Source organism: Pseudophryne corroboree, chromosome 2 (assembly GCF_028390025.1).
Source record: "Pseudophryne corroboree isolate aPseCor3 chromosome 2, aPseCor3.hap2, whole genome shotgun sequence".
NCBI lineage: Eukaryota > Metazoa > Chordata > Amphibia > Anura > Myobatrachidae > Pseudophryne > Pseudophryne corroboree.
Window position 1 is genome coordinate 1008662804 of NC_086445.1, and position 22403 is coordinate 1008685206.

General features: G+C 43.1%; 1 protein-coding gene across 6 annotated transcripts in view; it reads right to left on the reverse strand.

The window, feature by feature from the left end:
- LCA5L (lebercilin LCA5 like) overlaps positions 1-22403 on the reverse strand; it is a 185031-nt gene that overhangs the window by 11433 nt on the left and 151195 nt on the right. For 5 of the 6 annotated variants that reach the window (XM_063956579.1, XM_063956580.1, XM_063956578.1 and 2 more), the window contains 2 exons: positions 8200-8300; positions 7041-7110 (listed from right to left, as the gene is read on the reverse strand). In XM_063956579.1, coding sequence (XP_063812649.1) covers positions 7041-7110; positions 8200-8300 — 171 coding nt within the window. Of the gene's footprint in view, positions 1-7040; positions 7111-8199; positions 8301-22403 lie in introns of those variants that run through there. The other variant, XM_063956582.1, reaches the window with a different exon arrangement.

The window sequence follows — 22403 nt, forward strand, 5'->3', positions numbered from 1 at the left end:
AGTCTGGGCTTTGGCTGAGCACGCAAGGACATTCACAGAGTTGTCCTGAAGCCACTTCTTTGATATCTTGGCTGTGTGCTTAGGGTCGTTGTCCTGCTGAAAGATGAATCGTCTCCCCAGTCTGAGGTCAAGAACACTCTGGAGCAGGTTTTCATCTAGGATGTCTCTGTACATTGCTGCATTCATCTTTCCCTCTATCCTGACTAGTCTCCCAGTTCCTGCCGCTGAAAAACATCCCCACAGCATGATGATGCCACCACCATGCTACACTGTAGGTATGGTATTGGCCTGGTGATGAGCGGTGCCTGGTTTCCTCCAAACATGACGCCTGGCATTCACGCCAAAGAGTTCAATCTTTGTCTCATTAGACCAGAGAATTTTGTTTCTCATGGTCTGAAACTCCTTCAGGTGCATTTTGGCAAACTCCAGACAGGCTGCCATGTGCTTTTTTACTAAGGAGTGGCTTCCGTCTGGCCACTCTACCATACAGGCCTGATTGGTGGATTGCTGCAGAGATGGTTGTCCTTCTAGAACAGGGGTGGGCAATTATTTCAGCTGGGGGGCCGCTTAACACTTCCAGCGAATATTCGAGGGCCACACACAAAATACTCAAAAAGAGTCCCCTTTTTACACATTACGGCAGACAGCGTGCCCTTTTTTTTACAAATTACGGCAGATAGCGTCCCCCTTTTTACACATTACGGAAGACAGCGTCCCCTTTTTACACATTACAGCAGACAGCGTCCCCTTTTTACACATTACAGCAGACAGCGCCCCCGTTTTTACACATTACGGCAGACATCGTCCCCCTTTTTACACATTACGGCAGACATCGTCCCCCTTTTTACACATTACGGCAGACAGTGCCCCCGTTTTTACACATTACGGCAGACAACGTCCCCCTTTTTACACATTACAGCAGACATCGTCCCCCTTTTTACACATTACGGCAGACATCGTCTCCCTTTTTACACATTACGGCGGACATCGTCCCCCGTTTTTACACATTACAGCAGACAGTGCCCCCGTTTTTACACATTACGGCAGACATCGTCCCCCTTTTTACACATTACGGCAGACATCATCCCCCTTTTTACACATTACGGCAGACATCGTCCCCCTTTTTACACATTACAGCAGACATCGTCCCTCTTTTTACACATTACGGCAGACATCGTCCCCCTTTTTACACATTACGGCAGACATCGTCCCCCTTTTTACACATTACGGCAGACAGTGCCCCCGTTTTTACACATTACGGCAGACATCGTCCCCCTTTTTACACATTACGGCAGACATCGTCCCCCTTTTTACACATTACGGCAGACATCGTCCCCCTTTTTACACATTACGGCGGACATCGTCCCCCTTTTTACACATTACAGCAGACAGTGCCCCGTTTTTACACATTACGGCAGACATCGTCCCCCTTTTTACACATTACGGCAGACATCGTCCCCCTTTTTACACATTACGGCAGACATCGTCATCCTTTTTACACATTACGGCAGACAGCGTCCCACTTTTTTACATATTATGGCAGACAGTCCCTTCCCCCCTCCCCTAAACCAATATTGCAGATTTTAACTCCGCGGCCTCCCCACCCCTAAACCTATATGGCAGCTGAAGCGCTGATCCAGGGGCTGGCTGGACAGGGGGTTTACCTGTTTGTCACAGTGGCAGACGATCCCCACTGTCCGATGATCCACGCTGCTGCTGCTGCTGCTGCCGCCTGGAGTCGCTGCTGATGTGGCCTCCACTGCTCCCGCTCGCTGGCCACCGCTTCTTCTCCTGACTCAGCCGCCGCTCCTGCTCACTGCAGTGCCCGCCCCCCGTGCCGCCCAGCGCGTGCATGGTAACAGAGGAAATCCCGGTCAGCTGACCCTGTGACGTGACCGGGATTTCCTCAGCGGCGCCGCGTCTGAGACCACTCTGGTGGGGCACAGCGGGCCAGGCACGATCGGTCCGCGGGCCGCATCCGGCCCGCGGGCCGCATGTTGCCCACCCCTATTCTAGAAGGTTCTCCCCTCTCCACAGAGGAATGCCGTAGCTCTGACAGAGTGACCATTGGGTTCTTCGTCACCTCCCTGATTAGGGCCCTTCTCCCCTGATTGCTCAGTTTAGACAGCCGGCTAACTCTAGAAAGAGTCCTGGTGGTTCCGAACTTCTTCCATTTATGGATGATGGAGGCCACTGTGCTCAGAATTATTTCACACAACTTTAATCAGTAATTTATCAAGAGTATAGAGAGAACTTTTTAAATGACCCTTGATCCTGGCTGCATTTATCATTCACATACTGTACGCGATCCAGCAGTGGTAACCTGATACATACTAATTAGGTGAATTATTATTTTCATGCATGTGCTCTATTTTGATCTTACTTGGAATAATAGGATTTTGGTTACCTACCGGTAAATCCTTTTCTCGTAGTCCGTAGAGGATGCTGTGGTCCACATTAGTACCATGGGGTATAGACGGGTCCACCAGGAGCCATTGGCACTTTAAGAGTTTGAGAGTGTGGGCTGGCTCCACCCTCTATGCCCCTCCTACCAGACTCAGTCTAGAAACTGTGCCCGAGGAGACAGACTTCTTCCAGAGAAGGATTTTACACAGATAGTTGCGAGATTTACACCAGGTCACACATACAAGGCACATCAAGGTAACCAGCTTGAAACGCAGCAACCGCTGAAACATTACTTACCAAGTAACAATGCAATACTCAACTAAATCGAAATTGTACTTGACCAAATAACGATAGCAGGAAAACGAAGCGCTGGGCGGGCACCCAGCATCCTCTACGGACTACGAGAAAAGGATTTACCGGTAGGTAACAAAATCCTATTTTCTCTTACATCCTAGAGGATGCTGGGGTCCACATTAGTACCATGGGGATGTACCAAAGCTCCCAGAACGGGAGGGAGAGCGCGGAGGGTTCCTGCAGAACTAATTGACCAAACTTCAGGTCCTCAGTAACCAAAGTACCGAACTTGTAGAACTTTGCAAACGTGTTCGACCCAGGCCAAGTAGCCGCTCGACAAAGCTGTAAAGCCGAGACACCCCGGGCAGCCATCTTCCTGCAAGATGGAGATCGTTTCTGCTGAGAAAGTCCGCTTCCCAGTTGTCTACTCCTGGAATGAAGACTGCTGACAGCGCCAACGCGTTTTTTTCTGCCAGAGGATGATTCTTGTTACCTCTGACATTGCAGCTATGCTCTTCGTTCCGCCCTGTCGGTTGATGTAATCCACTGTCGTTACATTGTCCGCCTGCATTTGAACGGCCTGATTTCTCAGAAGAAGGGCCGCTTGGAGAAGACCGTTGTAGACGGCTCTTAGTTCTAGAATGTTTATCGGCAGGCCGGCTTCCAGACATGACCACCTTCCTTGGAAGGTCTCCCCTTGAGTGACTGTGCCCCAGCCTCGGAGTCTTGCATCCGTGGTTAGAAAGATCCAGTCCTGAATCCCGAACCTGCGGCCCTCCAGATGGTGAGGTAGTTGTAACCACCAGAGGAGTGAAATCCTGGCCTTTGGAGACAGACGTATCCCCTGGTGCATATGTAGATGGGATCCTGACCACTTGTCCAGGAGATCCAGTTGGAAGGGCCAAGCATGAAACCTCCCATACTGTACAGCCTCGTAAGAGGACACCATCTTCACCAGAAGGCGAATGCACTGGTGAACCGACACCCGGGCTGGCTTCAGGACATCCCGGACCATTGTTTGTATCACCAACGCTTTTTCCTTTGGAAGAAACACCCTCTGCACTTCTGTATCGAGGATCATTCCCAGAAAGGACAACCTCCTGATTGGTTCCAAATTTGATTTTGGAACATTCAGGATCCAACCATGTTCCCTGAGCAGGTGGGTTGTGAGAAGGATGGACTGTAACAGCTTCTCCTTGGACGGTGCCTTTATCAGCAGATCATCCGGATAAGGAATTATGTTCACCCCCTGTCTGCGGAGAAGAACCATAATTTCCGCCATCACCTTGGGGAAAATCTCGGTACTGTGGAAAGGCCAAATGGCAGAGCCTGAAACTGATAGTGACAGTCCAACAGTGTGAATCAGAGATAAGCCTGATGCGATGGCCAAATCGGAATGTGGAGGTACGCATCCTTGATATCCAGGGATACCAGGAATTCTCCCTCTTCCAGACTTGAAATCACCACCCTTAGAGACTCCATTTTGAACTTGAACTCCTTCTGAAAGGGATTTAGCGATTTTAGGTTCAGAATGGGCCTGACCGAACCATCCGGTTTCGGTAGCACGAAAAGGTTTGAATAGTAACCTTTGTTTTGCAGAGGAGGAGGGACCGGTACAATAACCTGTGCCTCCACCAACTTCTGGACGGCTGCCTGCAGGATAGCTCTGTCTGCCAGCAAAGCTGGCAAGCCTGATTTGAAGAATCGGTGAGGAGAGAGATCTTGAAATTCCAGCCTGTACCCCTGGGACACGATATCTTGCACCCAGGGATCCAGGCCGGACGACACCCAGACGTGACAGAAAAGCCTGAGTCTCGCTCCCACCGGCCCCACCTCCGGGGCGTGAAGTCCACCGTCATGCGGAGGACTTCAGCGTACCTGAAGCAGGCTTTTGTTCCTGGGAACCCACCGCAGCCGGTTTCTTGGATTTGGGCTGGCCTCCCCTAAAGAAGGTGTTGGACGGTCTGGCCTTTCGGGGCTTGGCAGCCTGAAAGTGCTGTGATGCAGTTGAAGAAAAGGGATTCTTCGTAGCAGGTGCAGCTGAGGGTAGAAAAGGTGACTTACCCGCTGTAGCCGTGGAGATCCACGCATCCAAACGCTTCCCCATGGAGAGCCTGACCTGTGTAAGGGTCTCCACACTTCTCCTGTATTCCATGTCGGCAAACCACTATCGCAGCCACAGTCCTCGACGAGCTGAGATAGACATAGAAGAAATTCCTGCAGCCATGGAACCCAGGTTTTTCATGGATTCTACCAGAAATCCTGCCGAATCCTGAATGTTACGCAAAAACAATTCTACATCAGATTTATCCATAGTATCCAAATCTTCAAGTAATGTGCCTGACCACTTTACTATAGCTTTGGCAATCCAAGCACTGGCAATAGTGGGACGTAATATAGCACCTGAAGCCGTGTACATGGATTTGAGCGTATTATCAATTTTACGATCAGCCGGCTTTTTCAAGGCGGTGGATCCTGGAACAGGTAAAAACCACCTTTTTTGAGAGTCTGGATACAGACGCATCAACAATGGGCGGGTTTTCCCATTTTTTTTCTATCCTCCTGAGGGAAAGAAAACGCCACCAGGACCTTTTTAGGGATCTGGAATTTTTTTCTCTGGGTTTTCCCATGCTTTTTCAAAAATAGCATTTAATTATTTTGACGCAGGGAAGGTTAGCGAAGCTTTCTTATTTTCAGTGAAGTAAGCCTCCTCAACCTGCACAGGTGTTGTATCAGTAATATTCAACACATCTCTAATAGCCTCTATCATCAACTGCACCCCTTTTGCAAGAGATGCTGCCCCCTCAACACCTCCCCATCACCGTCCGCAGTGTCAGAATCGGTATCCGAGTCATCTTGCGTAATCTGTGCAAGAGCACGTTTTTGGGAATATACAGCGGGGGGCCCTGAGGTAACAGAACTGGGCCAGACTGCCATAGAGTTCTGTAAAGCCTGAGTTGCAGACTTATTCTGTGCAACCCTAGTAGAAATCTGAGAAATCATAGATTTGATAGAGGATAACCGCTCAGGCTCCCTTGCTGGTATCTGTGCTAAAACAGTGCAATCCTGATTACATGGAATGGGATCATCCTGAGAGGACATATCCTCTGCAGCATATGACACAGAGTCCCTGGACATAGCTTAATGGAGACCACAGACACTCCACACACACACAGGGGAGGGCAGACAGGGTTTCACCCCCAAGAATGACAAGAGAGACACAGAGATTGGAGCCAACCCACACACAGCGCTTTTTAGGTAAATGGAGACCCTCAACCAGCGCGGACTGTGCACCTTAATAGGTTACACAGCCTGTATACAGCCTTTCCCCCCTTCTACAACCCCCTGGTACAGTGAGAGATAGCTGGAGTTGTTCTGGAGGGACTTGCTCTTCACTGACAGCGTTGTGCAAGCAGGAAAATGGCGCTGAACGCTGCTGGGTCCGCTCTGAGGAGAAGCTACGCCCCCAAAATGGCGCTGTCTTCCCGCTCTTCATAGAGTTATAATGGCCTGAGGAATTATGCTGGCAGAGATCCCGGGACCCCGACAGGCTGTGTGACCAGTGTAGTGTTTAGGCGCTGGCTCAGGGCGCCTCTCACAGCGCCGCACTATGTACCGCTGATCCCCGAAGCACAGTTAGTACTGCTCTCCAAACCCTGTTGCTGCCATCTTCACACCGGCCCCCCGCTTGCTAGGGGGGGTCGGTGACTCACTCGCCACCAATCTTCTGGCTCTGTGAGGGGGTGGCGGCATGCTGCTGAGGTTAGCGATCCCCTGTGGCAGGGAACGATCAATCCCCTCAGCGGAGATAGTGGCTCAGACCCCGCAGGGCGGACACTACTCCCCCCCTTAGTCCCACGAAGCAGCCTCCCTGTAAAATAACAAACTCTAAAAAAAACTTTTTCTAAAGAAGCTCGATGCCTTTGCACTTCAGGAGTAACTCCCGGCCAGCGCAGCTTTAGCGTGCTGGCTGGGAGCTACTCCTCGCTCCTTGGCCCGCAGCGGCTGCATATGACGTCACTCAGCCGCTGCAGCCCGCCCCCCGTTTGGACCGGCCACGCCTGCATTGGCCGGATCGCGTCTACGAAACGGCAGCCAAACACCGCCGTTTCGCCCCCTCCCGCCCATCGATTGCCTCTGCCTGTCAATCAGGCAGAGGCGATCGCTGTCCTGCTACGGCCTTCAGCCGTCCCGCATGCGCAGGCGCAGTACGCGCTGGCACATGCACAGCAGGGACCCGTTCGCACTGCTGCGTTAAAACGCAGCGAGCAAACAGGTCGGAATGACCCCCATAGATCTAAAGACAATCATTTATTTTTAGATTTCTCCTTGAGACTAACCTTCATTTGTCCTCTGAGAATCAGAATTGTTTTCTTCCTCTCTTCCTTTGTCAGTTTCAAATTCATTGCTCTGTAATTATAGCCATATTTTATACAACTGATCAGAAACAAAATATATGTTAGAAAAATATTAGATATTGGGCTTATTTAGATAATAATGGTATAATTTAAATTATCCGAACCAAAACCGTTACTGTGCCATATTATTTACACATGATATTGCCATTATGCTATCCCGTCCATAATACATAAATATTAATATGCTAACTATTGCTAGTGTTCGGGTGAAACATCGGCAAGTATGTTTCCATATGAATTAAAGTATGCATTGTTTAAGTATAGAATTAGTGTGATAAATAGGCCCCTAAATCCTCAACCAGTCCCATTTGCTAGACAACCTGTGCTGGTGTCTACTGGTTTCCATTTGGTGTTTCCTCCCTCCGGGACTGCCAGGCCGGGCTGCAATAGGCAGAGAGCAGGCTTCCTATAGGAAACTACTCCCTGCCTCATCGTCAGCTCTATCCAGCTTCTATGGGCTGCTGCCGATGCAGCCCATGGAAGCCAGGGGTATGCGCATGCGACCTCAAGCCACCGCTTGTGCGCATTCGCAGGTCCCGACACCTGCCCGATAAATTGCACAGGCGCCGGCATCTGTGTGTGTATGTGTGTATATATATATATATATACACACACACACACACACTTTTGGAGCTTAAAAAAATGTTCATAATAAATTTTAAACACAACATGAATACATAATGGTGGAGAGGAGTCTGCTCGTCTGTACTGAACTAACTAACAGATTATCAGAGTTGTGGTCTAGCTACCTAATATGTAGTAGTGGGATGAAGTCAATATTCCGGCGGTCAGGATCCCGGCGTTAAGGATACCAACGCCAGTATCCCAACTGCCGAGAATGCCGGCAGTGGTGCCAGGGCTATTCCCACTCGTGGGTGTCCACGACATCCATAGAGTGGGAATAGAAGCTGTGGTAAGCGCAGCGAGCCACCAAGACCACAATGGGCTTTCTAGCGCTCTCGACCCGCTGCTGGCATTCTGGCGGCCGGGATCCGGGGTCGGTATTCTGATCTTTGGGATCCCGCCCGCCGGGATTCCATCCCCAACCCGTAGTAGTAGTGGTAGGTGTGTACTGTGTTACCTGGGCTTGGAGATCGGCTCCTTCTTCCACCACACATATATTTTGCTGATCTAGTACTAACATGTCACTCATTGTCTGGGTGCTTTTTGTCAAAGTCAGTCCTGCAAAACAAAATGGTAGATATCACTCAGGGTCAATCATGTGATATGCGCAGAACGCTGCCGATACAGTCGGCCAATTCCTTTACTCATTTTTCCATGTACCCCATAGAGTAAATGTACTTATTAGCAGTTATTCATATACAGTAGCGCACACATGTTACACAGCTCTTTACAGGGAATATTCAGTCAGTCACATCAGTCCCTCCTATCTGGTATCCGGTCTCTAGGTCGACCACACTTAGGTCAACAATGTCTAGGTCGACCACTATTTGTCGACAGTAACTAGGTCGACAGGGTCTTTAGGTCGACATGTTCTAGGTCGACAGGTCAAAAGGTCGAATTTTTCACAATTCTTCTCTTTTTTTTTACTTTTTCATACTTAACGATCCATGTGGACGACTGGGAATACTAACCTGTGCCGAGCGGAGCGGTAGCAGAGCAAGGCACCTTGCCTGAAGCATGGTGAACGAAGCGAGCCATGCGAGGGGACACGGTGCACTAATTGGGGTTCCAGGTCACTGTACGAAGAAAACGACACCATTTAAAAAACAAACAAACAAACAAACCTCATGTCGACCTTTTGACCTGTCGACCTAGAAACCAAGTCGACTTAGTTACTGTCAACCAATACTGATCGACCTAGACACTGTCGACCTAAGTGTGGTCGACCATCCATACCACACCCCTCCTATATATATTACCTATCACATAAATACATTACGGCCTTTTTCGTCAGAAAAAAGGGGGGGAAAGAGGCGCCTCCTTGATCCTATGTTGAAACGCTGCCCGCTGCTCTCAAAGGAATAGGGTATTAGCGATCCCTAAACAAATGGAGACAGAAAAGACTAAACAAGAGAGCGCAGGCAGACTTAGCAAAATTCACAATTTATTAAAACAGTGATCACAAAATAAGATAATAATAAAATGATTATGAATTAATTCCGTACTACCACTCCATATATTCCACACATTTAGAGTGCACTAGTATACTAGTATAATGACAATATGAAGTAATCCTGGAAATTTTAGGCAGCTGGTGTTTTAAGTGCTGCGGATCTTATCCATATAATAGTCTCATACTTGTATTAATTTGTTCAAAGTGAAAGTCACATGTATACAAAGTCAGTGCACTGTTGATTTGTGTTAAATATCTGTGAGTTACCTCCAATAGACAGAGCACCAGTTCCGTTTGGTTTAGTATATCCTCATATAGGGAATTAACGCTTACCGCTTCCTTGATGTGAATAAAGCACTCCCGAGTGCTCGGGTGTCTGTTTGTTCCAGCGGCTGTATCCACTGCTCTCTCCTTACTGAGTCTTGTCAGACTCCTGACTGCTCACCACTCCTATGGATCATCTGACGGTGCTGTAATTAACCGAAGTGCCGTTGATCCAAGGAGATAAGTTGATAGCCACGGTCCCCGTGTTTGCAAAAGGGACCCGTGCAGGTGGCTTTAATCGGGCAGATTCGGACCCGACAGTGGAAGTGAGCTGGCAGCCACGGTCCCCGTAATTCAAAAACGGACCAGTGCAGGAGGCTGAACTCGGGCAGATTTTTACCCGACAGTGGAGTAGAGCTGGAACAGATAAAGTCCGTGAGAAATGGAGGTAGTAGGATGAAAGGTAGTCGGATCCTATAGCAACCCTGACGCGTTTCTCGACCGGCACAATCTGGTCGTTTCCTCAGAGGGTTATAGTGAACCTATCCTGCTGGTACCTCATATTTAAAGGACTCCCAGGACGGTCATTAGTGCAGGCACCTGCGAGGCACCTGTTTAAATCATTACTGAACGTGTGTGCAGATAGAATTACAATCAATTCCACAGACAAATCTGGCAGTTTTAAAAGAGCATATCTAAACAGACTAATTCGTAACTCAACCAAATAACATAATAAGATAACTTTCAGAGTAATACTTTTATACATTTATGATATTTCATTATTATTATTAGAATTGTTTCATAGCGGAGCGGGAGACAGCAACATATTGATCTCAATACAACAGTTTATAATCCAAATTGTAACAGTATTAAACCATATCTGTTGTATTGATCAATAAATTCATTTATCTATATGGAATATTCTCACTCAAATTGATCCAATAGTATCTCGTAGAATAGGGAGAAATCCATAAGAGTTCCTTATGAAAAAATAAATAAATTTAACTAGACTAATATTATATAAATTATACAAATATAAATAAAAATAAATAGAAAAAAATTAATAATAAAATATACTACTCATCAGTAGGTATATATAATTACTTCCCCAGTACTACAAATGGATAAGCCATTTGCTCTCCATTTGCATAAAATATATGTATATAAATAAATCTAAATAATAAAAATACTAAAAGTAATAAAAATAATAATAAATGGAAGGTGGGAATGGACGAATGCATCACACGATGGTAGAGAGATATATTTACACTCGATCTGCCAAAGTGGGAGGCACTCGCCCACTCCCTCAGCAAGAACAGAAAAGGAAGACATACATAATCAGGACAGCTCATGGAGACACCTGTAATTTACCCTACAATTGGTGGACACAATAATCTTCCATAAGGTAAAAAGAGACAGAGACAGAAGGAGAGACCAATTAAATAGCATTGAGTTCCACTGTGTCATTAAGACCATGTGGGCTCAAAGTATGTAACCGGAAAATCCAAAATGCTTCACGCATGCAAAGTTTTCTGTATCTGTCGCCTCCCCTCATAGTGACTTTTATATGTTCAACTGCTCTAATGGTTAAACCATTAATAGCTCCTTTCTGACACCAAGAGACATGACTAGATAGACTATGCGTTTTAATATTCTTTATAATGTTCCTCTTATGTTCCATGAATCTTTCATGGAGGGGACGAATCGTGCGGCCAACATACTGTATTCCGCATTTGCATTGGATGACATATATCACAAAGTTGGTCCTACAGTTCATAAAGCCTTTTATCTCAAACTCTTCAAATCTGCTGAAGGATTTAATCTTAGTGCATTTATTTTCTGCAAAAAGACACGTCATACATCTATCCTTACCACATTTGAAGAATCCATTCGGTTTAGATGGTAATCTCATTACATTTTCTCCTATTTCTTTGGGTTTTCTTTTAAATAGACTTGGTGCTAGTTTTTGTCTCAGTGAATCAGCTTTTCTAAATACCACTAGGTTTCTTCCGGTTAGGGTAGTCTCTAACACTTTATCTGATTTTAGGATAGCAGAATTCTTTGTGATGATTCTTTTAATATCCTTCGCTGCTGTATTGTACTGTGTAATGAATGCTATTTGTCTATCATTTGGGTCTTGTTTCTTTTTGACTACAGGATGAACTAGTGTGGTCCTCGATTTAGATTGTGTCTCTATAAGAGCTTTATCCAAAATGTGTGCTGGATATCCCTGCCGTATAAATGCCTTATACATGCTTTCTGCTTGGTTCTTAAAGGCCTCCTCAGTGGAACAGTTCCGACGTAACCGCTGGAACTGTCCTTTGGGTATATTTAATTTCCATGGTTTGTAGTGCCCACTGGTGAAGTGTAAGTAATTATTACAGTCCACATCTTTAATATAAGTGGAAGTGACTATTCTACCATCCTGAATAGTGACAGTGATATCAAGAAAATTGATAGATATTTTACTAAAAGTGTTAGTGAATTTAAGACCCAGTGTGTTTGAATTAAGAAAACCAGTGAGTAGTGAAAAAGGTGAGACATCCTCATCCCAAATAAAAAATAAATCATCTATATATCTGCCATAGAGGACCAGGCCCGCACCGAGATGCCCCCCCCAAATGAGGCGCTCCTCGAAGTGCCCCAAAAAAAGGTTGGCAAAACTCGGCGCGAATCTGGTCCCCATGGCAGTGCCCCTAACTTGTGAATAAAATTGTGAATCAAATGAAAAATAATTGTGCTCCAAAATAAACCTCATGGCTGATAAAATAAAAGATCGAAGAGAACCATCAACCTCTGTGTCAAAGTACAGATAATGATTAGCCGCCAAGAGACCCAAATCATGTACTATATTAGTATATAGGGATTCTACATCATACGTGAGAAGTATGTAGGAATCCTTCCAAAATACACCATCCAATTTTTGAAGAAAATGTGTCGTATCTCTAATATAGGAGGGCAAGGCTTGAACATATTTCTGTAAATGTGCATCTATGTATGCAGATAGGTTAGATGTAAGGGATCCCACCCCTGATATGATGGGACGTCCTGGTGGGGAAACCAGTGACTTGTGCACCTTCGGTAGATGGTAGTATATGGGGACAACTGGGTATTTAACCATCAGGAACAAATAAGTTTCTTTATTAATGATCCCCTCATCTAATGCTGTTTCTAATAAGGACTTTAATTCAGCTTGATAAGTGCTTGTGGGATCTTTAGAAATTTTCTTATAGAAGGTGCCATCATTAAGTTGTCTATGAGCTTCAAAGAGATAATCACCAATGTTCTGGATAACCAGGCCACCGCCTTTATCGGCTTGTTTGATGATTATCTCTTCATCTCTCATGAGTCTATTAAGTGCTGATCTCTCGGATTTTGAAAGATTGTCCCGTATATTCATAGCATCCCGTTCGGTACACAGCTCCCTAAACTCCCTCAAGGTGGTGGTGTAGAAACCCTCAATGAAAGGGCCTCTGTGTTGCAAGGGGTAAAATTCAGATGACAATTTAAATTTCTTATAATCCACTCCATTGACATCATAAATTTTACCAGGCCCATTGGTGTCTGGGGTACTAACCATCCCCCCATTTTCACCAAGGATTGATTCTAAAATCCCAAGACACTCATTGTCCTGTGTATCTAGACATACTGGTGCCCCCTTGATATTTTGTCTATGTAGAGATTTATTAATAAAGTAACGTTTTCTACTTAGAGTGCGTACGAATCTATTAAGATCCACAAAAAGCGTAAAAAGATTAGGTTTATTTTCTGGGGCAAATTTCAATCCCTTATTTAGTAAGGAAATCTCTGCAGTTGTAAGAGTTCTTTTAGAGAGATTAAAAATATTCCTTGTATTTAAAACCTTCTTACGCTTTTTGTGGGCATTCTTGACTCCTCCCCTGCAGCCTCTGACCCTTCTTCTCTTCTTCTCTTTGGAGTGATCATCATTCGTGGGTTTTCCCACGATGAGTTCTGTGGGTCTCCCGGTGAGTGATGTCGCCTCTCTAAAAAATTAACCTTAGTTGACTTGTTGTGGAGTTCATCTTTTGTGTAGGTATTACCTGCGACTTTTGTGTCTCTTACATATGGAGCTTCGTATCTATTCCTATCTCTCCAAGAGTCCTTGCTCTGCGATCTAAATCTCTGAGAGCGTTGATTCTGAGGTTTTTTATATTGACTTCTATTGTCATAATAGGTTTGTCTCTGACTTTCTCTCCTGTCCCTAAATGAGTGTCCCCCCCCTCCATTCGATTGGTAATCATAATTGGATCTCCTATTAAATTTGGGGGAGACCCTATTAAACTGTCTTTTGGTAGAAGGGGTTCTATCTCTCTTATTGTATGTCCGTACTTGATCCCTATTGTAGTCCTCTCTATCACGATTAAGTTTCTTATTTTTTAGAGAGATAAGGGTATTCTCAAAATCCTGAACCTTTTTATTCACCCTCTGATCTTTCCCCTCAAAATCTGGGTGATTAGAATGAATTAGTAATGCTTCCTGTATTTTTTCTATTTTAACTTGAATGGTTTGTATTTTCTGTTCCCTATGTTTAATGAGAAGTTTCATCAGATTATGTGAACATCTATCCAAGGTTTCATTCCATTCGATTAGAAATTCGGGGTCGTCTTGAAAAGAGCATGATTTAAACAATCTTAGACCCCTTGGGATCATATTTTTGTCCAAATACTTCTGCAGTGTGACTTGATCCCACCAATGTCTGGTCTCTGCAATGAACAGATCCTCCAATTCATTAAAGAGACCAGACATGTCCACACAATCGTCTGTAGTCAGTTGCTCTACATGGTCGATTTCTTTGGATATATATTGCTGTCTCCTTTCTAAACGCTCCGCCATACATCTCAAAGTAGGCATAATTTAACCGTAATTAATGATCAAATTAATTAAATTAAAATGACACAAAATATCACAAAATACAATCAGATTAAACTTGAAACCCAGATATAATTTTTAAATATAAACCTAGGTGTAATATTTAGTTTAAAATGCACACACTGATCAACATAGGTTCATGTAGGCTGCCTCAAATACTAATAATTTGAAACAAACTAAAAAAAGGGGGGGAAAGAGGCGCCTCCTTGATCCTATGTTGAAACGCTGCCCGCTGCTCTCAAAGGAATAGGGTATTAGCGATCCCTAAACAAATGGAGACAGAAAAGACTAAACAAGAGAGCGCAGGCAGACTTAGCAAAATTCACAATTTATTAAAACAGTGATCACAAAATAAGATAATAATAAAATGATTATGAATTAATTCCGTACTACCACTCCATATATTCCACACATTTAGAGTGCACTAGTATACTAGTATAATGACAATATGAAGTAATCCTGGAAATTTTAGGCAGCTGGTGTTTTAAGTGCTGCGGATCTTATCCATATAATAGTCTCATACTTGTATTAATTTGTTCAAAGTGAAAGTCACATGTATACAAAGTCAGTGCACTGTTGATTTGTGTTAAATATCTGTGAGTTACCTCCAATAGACAGAGCACCAGTTCCGTTTGGTTTAGTATATCCTCATATAGGGAATTAACGCTTACCGCTTCCTTGATGTGAATAAAGCACTCCCGAGTGCTCGGGTGTCTGTTTGTTCCAGCGGCTGTATCCACTGCTCTCTCCTTACTGAGTCTTGTCAGACTCCTGACTGCTCACCACTCCTATGGATCATCTGACGGTGCTGTAATTAACCGAAGTGCCGTTGATCCAAGGAGATAAGTTGATAGCCACGGTCCCCGTGTTTGCAAAAGGGACCCGTGCAGGTGGCTTTAATCGGGCAGATTCGGACCCGACAGTGGAAGTGAGCTGGCAGCCACGGTCCCCGTAATTCAAAAACGGACCAGTGCAGGAGGCTGAACTCGGGCAGATTTTTACCCGACAGTGGAGTAGAGCTGGAACAGATAAAGTCCGTGAGAAATGGAGGTAGTAGGATGAAAGGTAGTCGGATCCTATAGCAACCCTGACGCGTTTCTCGACCGGCACAATCTGGTCGTTTCCTCAGAGGGTTATAGTGAACCTATCCTGCTGGTACCTCATATTTAAAGGACTCCCAGGACGGTCATTAGTGCAGGCACCTGCGAGGCACCTGTTTAAATCATTACTGAACGTGTGTGCAGATAGAATTACAATCAATTCCACAGACAAATCTGGCAGTTTTAAAAGAGCATATCTAAACAGACTAATTCGTAACTCAACCAAATAACATAATAAGATAACTTTCAGAGTAATACTTTTATACATTTATGATATTTCATTATTATTATTAGAATTGTTTCATAGCGGAGCGGGAGACAGCAACATATTGATCTCAATACAACAGTTTATAATCCAAATTGTAACAGTATTAAACCATATCTGTTGTATTGATCAATAAATTCATTTATCTATATGGAATATTCTCACTCAAATTTGAGTGAGAATATTCCATATAGATAAATGATAAATGATTATAAACTGTTGTATTGAGATCAATATGTTGCTGTCTCCCGCTCCGCTATGAAACAATTCTAATAATAATAATGAAATATCATAAATGTATAAAAGTATTACTCTGAAAGTTATCTTATTATGTTATTTGGTTGAGTTACGAATTAGTCTGTTTAGATATGCTCTTTTAAAACTGCCAGATTTGTCTGTGGAATTGATTGTAATTCTATCTGCACACACGTTCAGTAATGATTTAAACAGGTGCCTCGCAGGTGCCTGCACTAATGACCGTCCTGGGAGTCCTTTAAATATGAGGTACCAGCAGGATAGGTTCACTATAACCCTCTGAGGAAACGACCAGATTGTGCCGGTCGAGAAACGCGTCAGGGTTGCTATAGGATCCGACTACCTTTCATCCTACTACCTCCATTTCTCACGGACTTTATCTGTTCCAGCTCTACTCCACTGTCGGGTAAAAATCTGCCCGAGTTCAGCCTCCTGCACTGGTCCGTTTTTGAATTACGGGGACCGTGGCTGCCAGCTCACTTCCACTGTCGGGTCCGAATCTGCCCGATTAAAGCCACCTGCACGGGTCCCTTTTGCAAACACGGGGACCGTGGCTATCAACTTATCTCCTTGGATCAACGGCACTTCGGTTAATTACAGCACCGTCAGATGATCCATAGGAGTGGTGAGCAGTCAGGAGTCTGACAAGACTCAGTAAGGAGAGAGCAGTGGATACAGCCGCTGGAACAAACAGACACCCGAGCACTCGGGAGTGCTTTATTCACATCAAGGAAGCGGTAAGCGTTAATTCCCTATATGAGGATATACTAAACCAAACGGAACTGGTGCTCTGTCTATTGGAGGTAACTCACAGATATTTAACACAAATCAACAGTGCACTGACTTTGTATACATGTGACTTTCACTTTGAACAAATTAATACAAGTATGAGACTATTATATGGATAAGATCCGCAGCACTTAAAACACCAGCTGCCTAAAATTTCCAGGATTACTTCATATTGTCATTATACTAGTATACTAGTGCACTCTAAATGTGTGGAATATATGGAGTGGTAGTACGGAATTAATTCATAATCATTTTATTATTATCTTATTTTGTGATCACTGTTTTAATAAATTGTGAATTTTGCTAAGTCTGCCTGCGCTCTCTTGTTTAGTCTTTTCTGTCTCCATTTGTTTAGGGATCGCTAATACCCTATTCCTTTGAGAGCAGCGGGCAGCGTTTCAACATAGGATCAAGGAGGCGCCTCTTTCCCCCCCTTTTTTTAGTTTGTTTCAAATTATTAGTATTTGAGGCAGCCTACATGAACCTATGTTGATCAGTGTGTGCATTTTAAACTAAATATTACACCTAGGTTTATATTTAAAAATTATATCTGGGTTTCAAGTTTAATCTGATTGTATTTTGTGATATTTTGTGTCATTTTAATTTAATTAATTTGATCATTAATTACGGTTAAATTATGCCTACTTTGAGATGTATGGCGGAGCGTTTAGAAAGGAGACAGCAATATATATCCAAAGAAATCGACCATGTAGAGCAACTGACTACAGACGATTGTGTGGACATGTCTGGTCTCTTTAATGAATTGGAGGATCTGTTCATTGCAGAGACCAGACATTGGTGGGATCAAGTCACACTGCAGAAGTATTTGGACAAAAATATGATCCCAAGGGGTCTAAGATTGTTTAAATCATGCTCTTTTCAAGACGACCCCGAATTTCTAATCGAATGGAATGAAACCTTGGATAGATGTTCACATAATCTGATGAAACTTCTCATTAAACATAGGGAACAGAAAATACAAACCATTCAAGTTAAAATAGAAAAAATACAGGAAGCATTACTAATTCATTCTAATCACCCAGATTTTGAGGGGAAAGATCAGAGGGTGAATAAAAAGGTTCAGGATTTTGAGAATACCCTTATCTCTCTAAAAAATAAGAAACTTAATCGTGATAGAGAGGACTACAATAGGGATCAAGTACGGACATACAATAAGAGAGATAGAACCCCTTCTACCAAAAGACAGTTTAATAGGGTCTCCCCCAAATTTAATAGGAGATCCAATTATGATTACCAATCGAATGGAGGGGGGGGACACTCATTTAGGGACAGGAGAGAAAGTCAGAGACAAACCTATTATGACAATAGAAGTCAATATAAAAAACCTCAGAATCAACGCTCTCAGAGATTTAGATCGCAGAGCAAGGACTCTTGGAGAGATAGGAATAGATACGAAGCTCCATATGTAAGAGACACAAAAGTCGCAGGTAATACCTACACAAAAGATGAACTCCACAACAAGTCAACTAAGGTTAATTTTTTAGAGAGGCGACATCACTCACCGGGAGACCCACAGAACTCATCGTGGGAAAACCCACGAATGATGATCACTCCAAAGAGAAGAAGAGAAGAAGGGTCAGAGGCTGCAGGGGAGGAGTCAAGAATGCCCACAAAAAGCGTAAGAAGGTTTTAAATACAAGGAATATTTTTAATCTCTCTAAAAGAACTCTTACAACTGCAGAGATTTCCTTACTAAATAAGGGATTGAAATTTGCCCCAGAAAATAAACCTAATCTTTTTACGCTTTTTGTGGATCTTAATAGATTCGTACGCACTCTAAGTAGAAAACGTTACTTTATTAATAAATCTCTACATAGACAAAATATCAAGGGGGCACCAGTATGTCTAGATACACAGGACAATGAGTGTCTTGGGATTTTAGAATCAATCCTTGGTGAAAATGGGGGGATGGTTAGTACCCCAGACACCAATGGGCCTGGTAAAATTTATGATGTCAATGGAGTGGATTATAAGAAATTTAAATTGTCATCTGAATTTTACCCCTTGCAACACAGAGGCCCTTTCATTGAGGGTTTCTACACCACCACCTTGAGGGAGTTTAGGGAGCTGTGTACCGAACGGGATGCTATGAATATACGGGACAATCTTTCAAAATCCGAGAGATCAGCACTTAATAGACTCATGAGAGATGAAGAGATAATCATCAAACAAGCCGATAAAGGCGGTGGCCTGGTTATCCAGAACATTGGTGATTATCTCTTTGAAGCTCATAGACAACTTAATGATGGCACCTTCTATAAGAAAATTTCTAAAGATCCCACAAGCACTTATCAAGCTGAATTAAAGTCCTTATTAGAAACAGCATTAGATGAGGGGATCATTAATAAAGAAACTTATTTGTTCCTGATGGTTAAATACCCAGTTGTCCCCATATACTACCATCTACCGAAGGTGCACAAGTCACTGGTTTCCCCACCAGGACGTCCCATCATATCAGGGGTGGGATCCCTTACATCTAACCTATCTGCATACATAGATGCACATTTACAGAAATATGTTCAAGCCTTGCCCTCCTATATTAGAGATACGACACATTTTCTTCAAAAATTGGATGGTGTATTTTGGAAGGATTCCTACATACTTCTCACGTATGATGTAGAATCCCTATATACTAATATAGTACATGATTTGGGTCTCTTGGCGGCTAATCATTATCTGTACTTTGACACAGAGGTTGATGGTTCTCTTCGATCTTTTATTTTATCAGCCATGAGGTTTATTTTGGAGCACAATTATTTTTCATTTGATTCACAATTTTATTCACAAGTTAGGGGCACTGCCATGGGGACCAGATTCGCGCCGAGTTTTGCCAACCTTTTTTTGGGGCACTTCGAGGAGCGCCTCATTTGGGGGGGGCATCTCGGTGCGGGCCTGGTCCTCTATGGCAGATATATAGATGATTTATTTTTTATTTGGGATGAGGATGTCTCACCTTTTTCACTACTCACTGGTTTTCTTAATTCAAACACACTGGGTCTTAAATTCACTAACACTTTTAGTAAAATATCTATCAATTTTCTTGATATCACTGTCACTATTCAGGATGGTAGAATAGTCACTTCCACTTATATTAAAGATGTGGACTGTAATAATTACTTACACTTCACCAGTGGGCACTACAAACCATGGAAATTAAATATACCCAAAGGACAGTTCCAGCGGTTACGTCGGAACTGTTCCACTGAGGAGGCCTTTAAGAACCAAGCAGAAAGCATGTATAAGGCATTTATACGGCAGGGATATCCAGCACACATTTTGGATAAAGCTCTTATAGAGACACAATCTAAATCGAGGACCACACTAGTTCATCCTGTAGTCAAAAAGAAACAAGACCCAAATGATAGACAAATAGCATTCATTACACAGTACAATACAGCAGCGAAGGATATTAAAAGAATCATCACAAAGAATTCTGCTATCCTAAAATCAGATAAAGTGTTAGAGACTACCCTAACCGGAAGAAACCTAGTGGTATTTAGAAAAGCTGATTCACTGAGACAAAAACTAGCACCAAGTCTATTTAAAAGAAAACCCAAAGAAATAGGAGAAAATGTAATGAGATTACCATCTAAACCGAATGGATTCTTCAAATGTGGTAAGGATAGATGTATGACGTGTCTTTTTGCAGAAAATAAATGCACTAAGATTAAATCCTTCAGCAGATTTGAAGAGTTTGAGATAAAAGGCTTTATGAACTGTAGGACCAACTTTGTGATATATGTCATCCAATGCAAATGCGGAATACAGTATGTTGGCCGCACGATTCGTCCCCTCCATGAAAGATTCATGGAACATAAGAGGAACATTATAAAGAATATTAAAACGCATAGTCTATCTAGTCATGTCTCTTGGTGTCAGAAAGGAGCTATTAATGGTTTAACCATTAGAGCAGTTGAACATATAAAAGTCACTATGAGGGGAGGCGACAGATACAGAAAACTTTGCATGCGTGAAGCATTTTGGATTTTCCGGTTACATACTTTGAGCCCACATGGTCTTAATGACACAGTGGAACTCAATGCTATTTAATTGGTCTCTCCTTCTGTCTCTGTCTCTTTTTACCTTATGGAAGATTATTGTGTCCACCAATTGTAGGGTAAATTACAGGTGTCTCCATGAGCTGTCCTGATTATGTATGTCTTCCTTTTCTGTTCTTGCTGAGGGAGTGGGCGAGTGCCTCCCACTTTGGCAGATCGAGTGTAAATATATCTCTCTACCATCGTGTGATGCATTCGTCCATTCCCACCTTCCATTTATTATTATTTTTATTACTTTTAGTATTTTTATTATTTAGATTTATTTATATACATATATTTTATGCAAATGGAGAGCAAATGGCTTATCCATTTGTAGTACTGGGGAAGTAATTATATATACCTACTGATGAGTAGTATATTTTATTATTAATTTTTTTCTATTTATTTTTATTTATATTTGTATAATTTATATAATATTAGTCTAGTTAAATTTATTTATTTTTTCATAAGGAACTCTTATGGATTTCTCCCTATTCTACGAGATACTATTGGATCAATTTGAGTGAGAATATTCCATATAGATAAATGAATTTATTGATCAATACAACAGATATGGTTTAATACTGTTACAATTTGGATTATAAACTGTTGTATTGAGATCAATATGTTGCTGTCTCCCGCTCCGCTATGAAACAATTCTAATAATAATAATGAAATATCATAAATGTATAAAAGTATTACTCTGAAAGTTATCTTATTATGTTATTTGGTTGAGTTACGAATTAGTCTGTTTAGATATGCTCTTTTAAAACTGCCAGATTTGTCTGTGGAATTGATTGTAATTCTATCTGCACACACGTTCAGTAATGATTTAAACAGGTGCCTCGCAGGTGCCTGCACTAATGACCGTCCTGGGAGTCCTTTAAATATGAGGTACCAGCAGGATAGGTTCACTATAACCCTCTGAGGAAACGACCAGATTGTGCCGGTCGAGAAACGCGTCAGGGTTGCTATAGGATCCGACTACCTTTCATCCTACTACCTCCATTTCTCACGGACTTTATCTGTTCCAGCTCTACTCCACTGTCGGGTAAAAATCTGCCCGAGTTCAGCCTCCTGCACTGGTCCGTTTTTGAATTACGGGGACCGTGGCTGCCAGCTCACTTCCACTGTCGGGTCCGAATCTGCCCGATTAAAGCCACCTGCACGGGTCCCTTTTGCAAACACGGGGACCGTGGCTATCAACTTATCTCCTTGGATCAACGGCACTTCGGTTAATTACAGCACCGTCAGATGATCCATAGGAGTGGTGAGCAGTCAGGAGTCTGACAAGACTCAGTAAGGAGAGAGCAGTGGATACAGCCGCTGGAACAAACAGACACCCGAGCACTCGGGAGTGCTTTATTCACATCAAGGAAGCGGTAAGCGTTAATTCCCTATATGAGGATATACTAAACCAAACGGAACTGGTGCTCTGTCTATTGGAGGTAACTCACAGATATTTAACACAAATCAACAGTGCACTGACTTTGTATACATGTGACTTTCACTTTGAACAAATTAATACAAGTATGAGACTATTATATGGATAAGATCCGCAGCACTTAAAACACCAGCTGCCTAAAA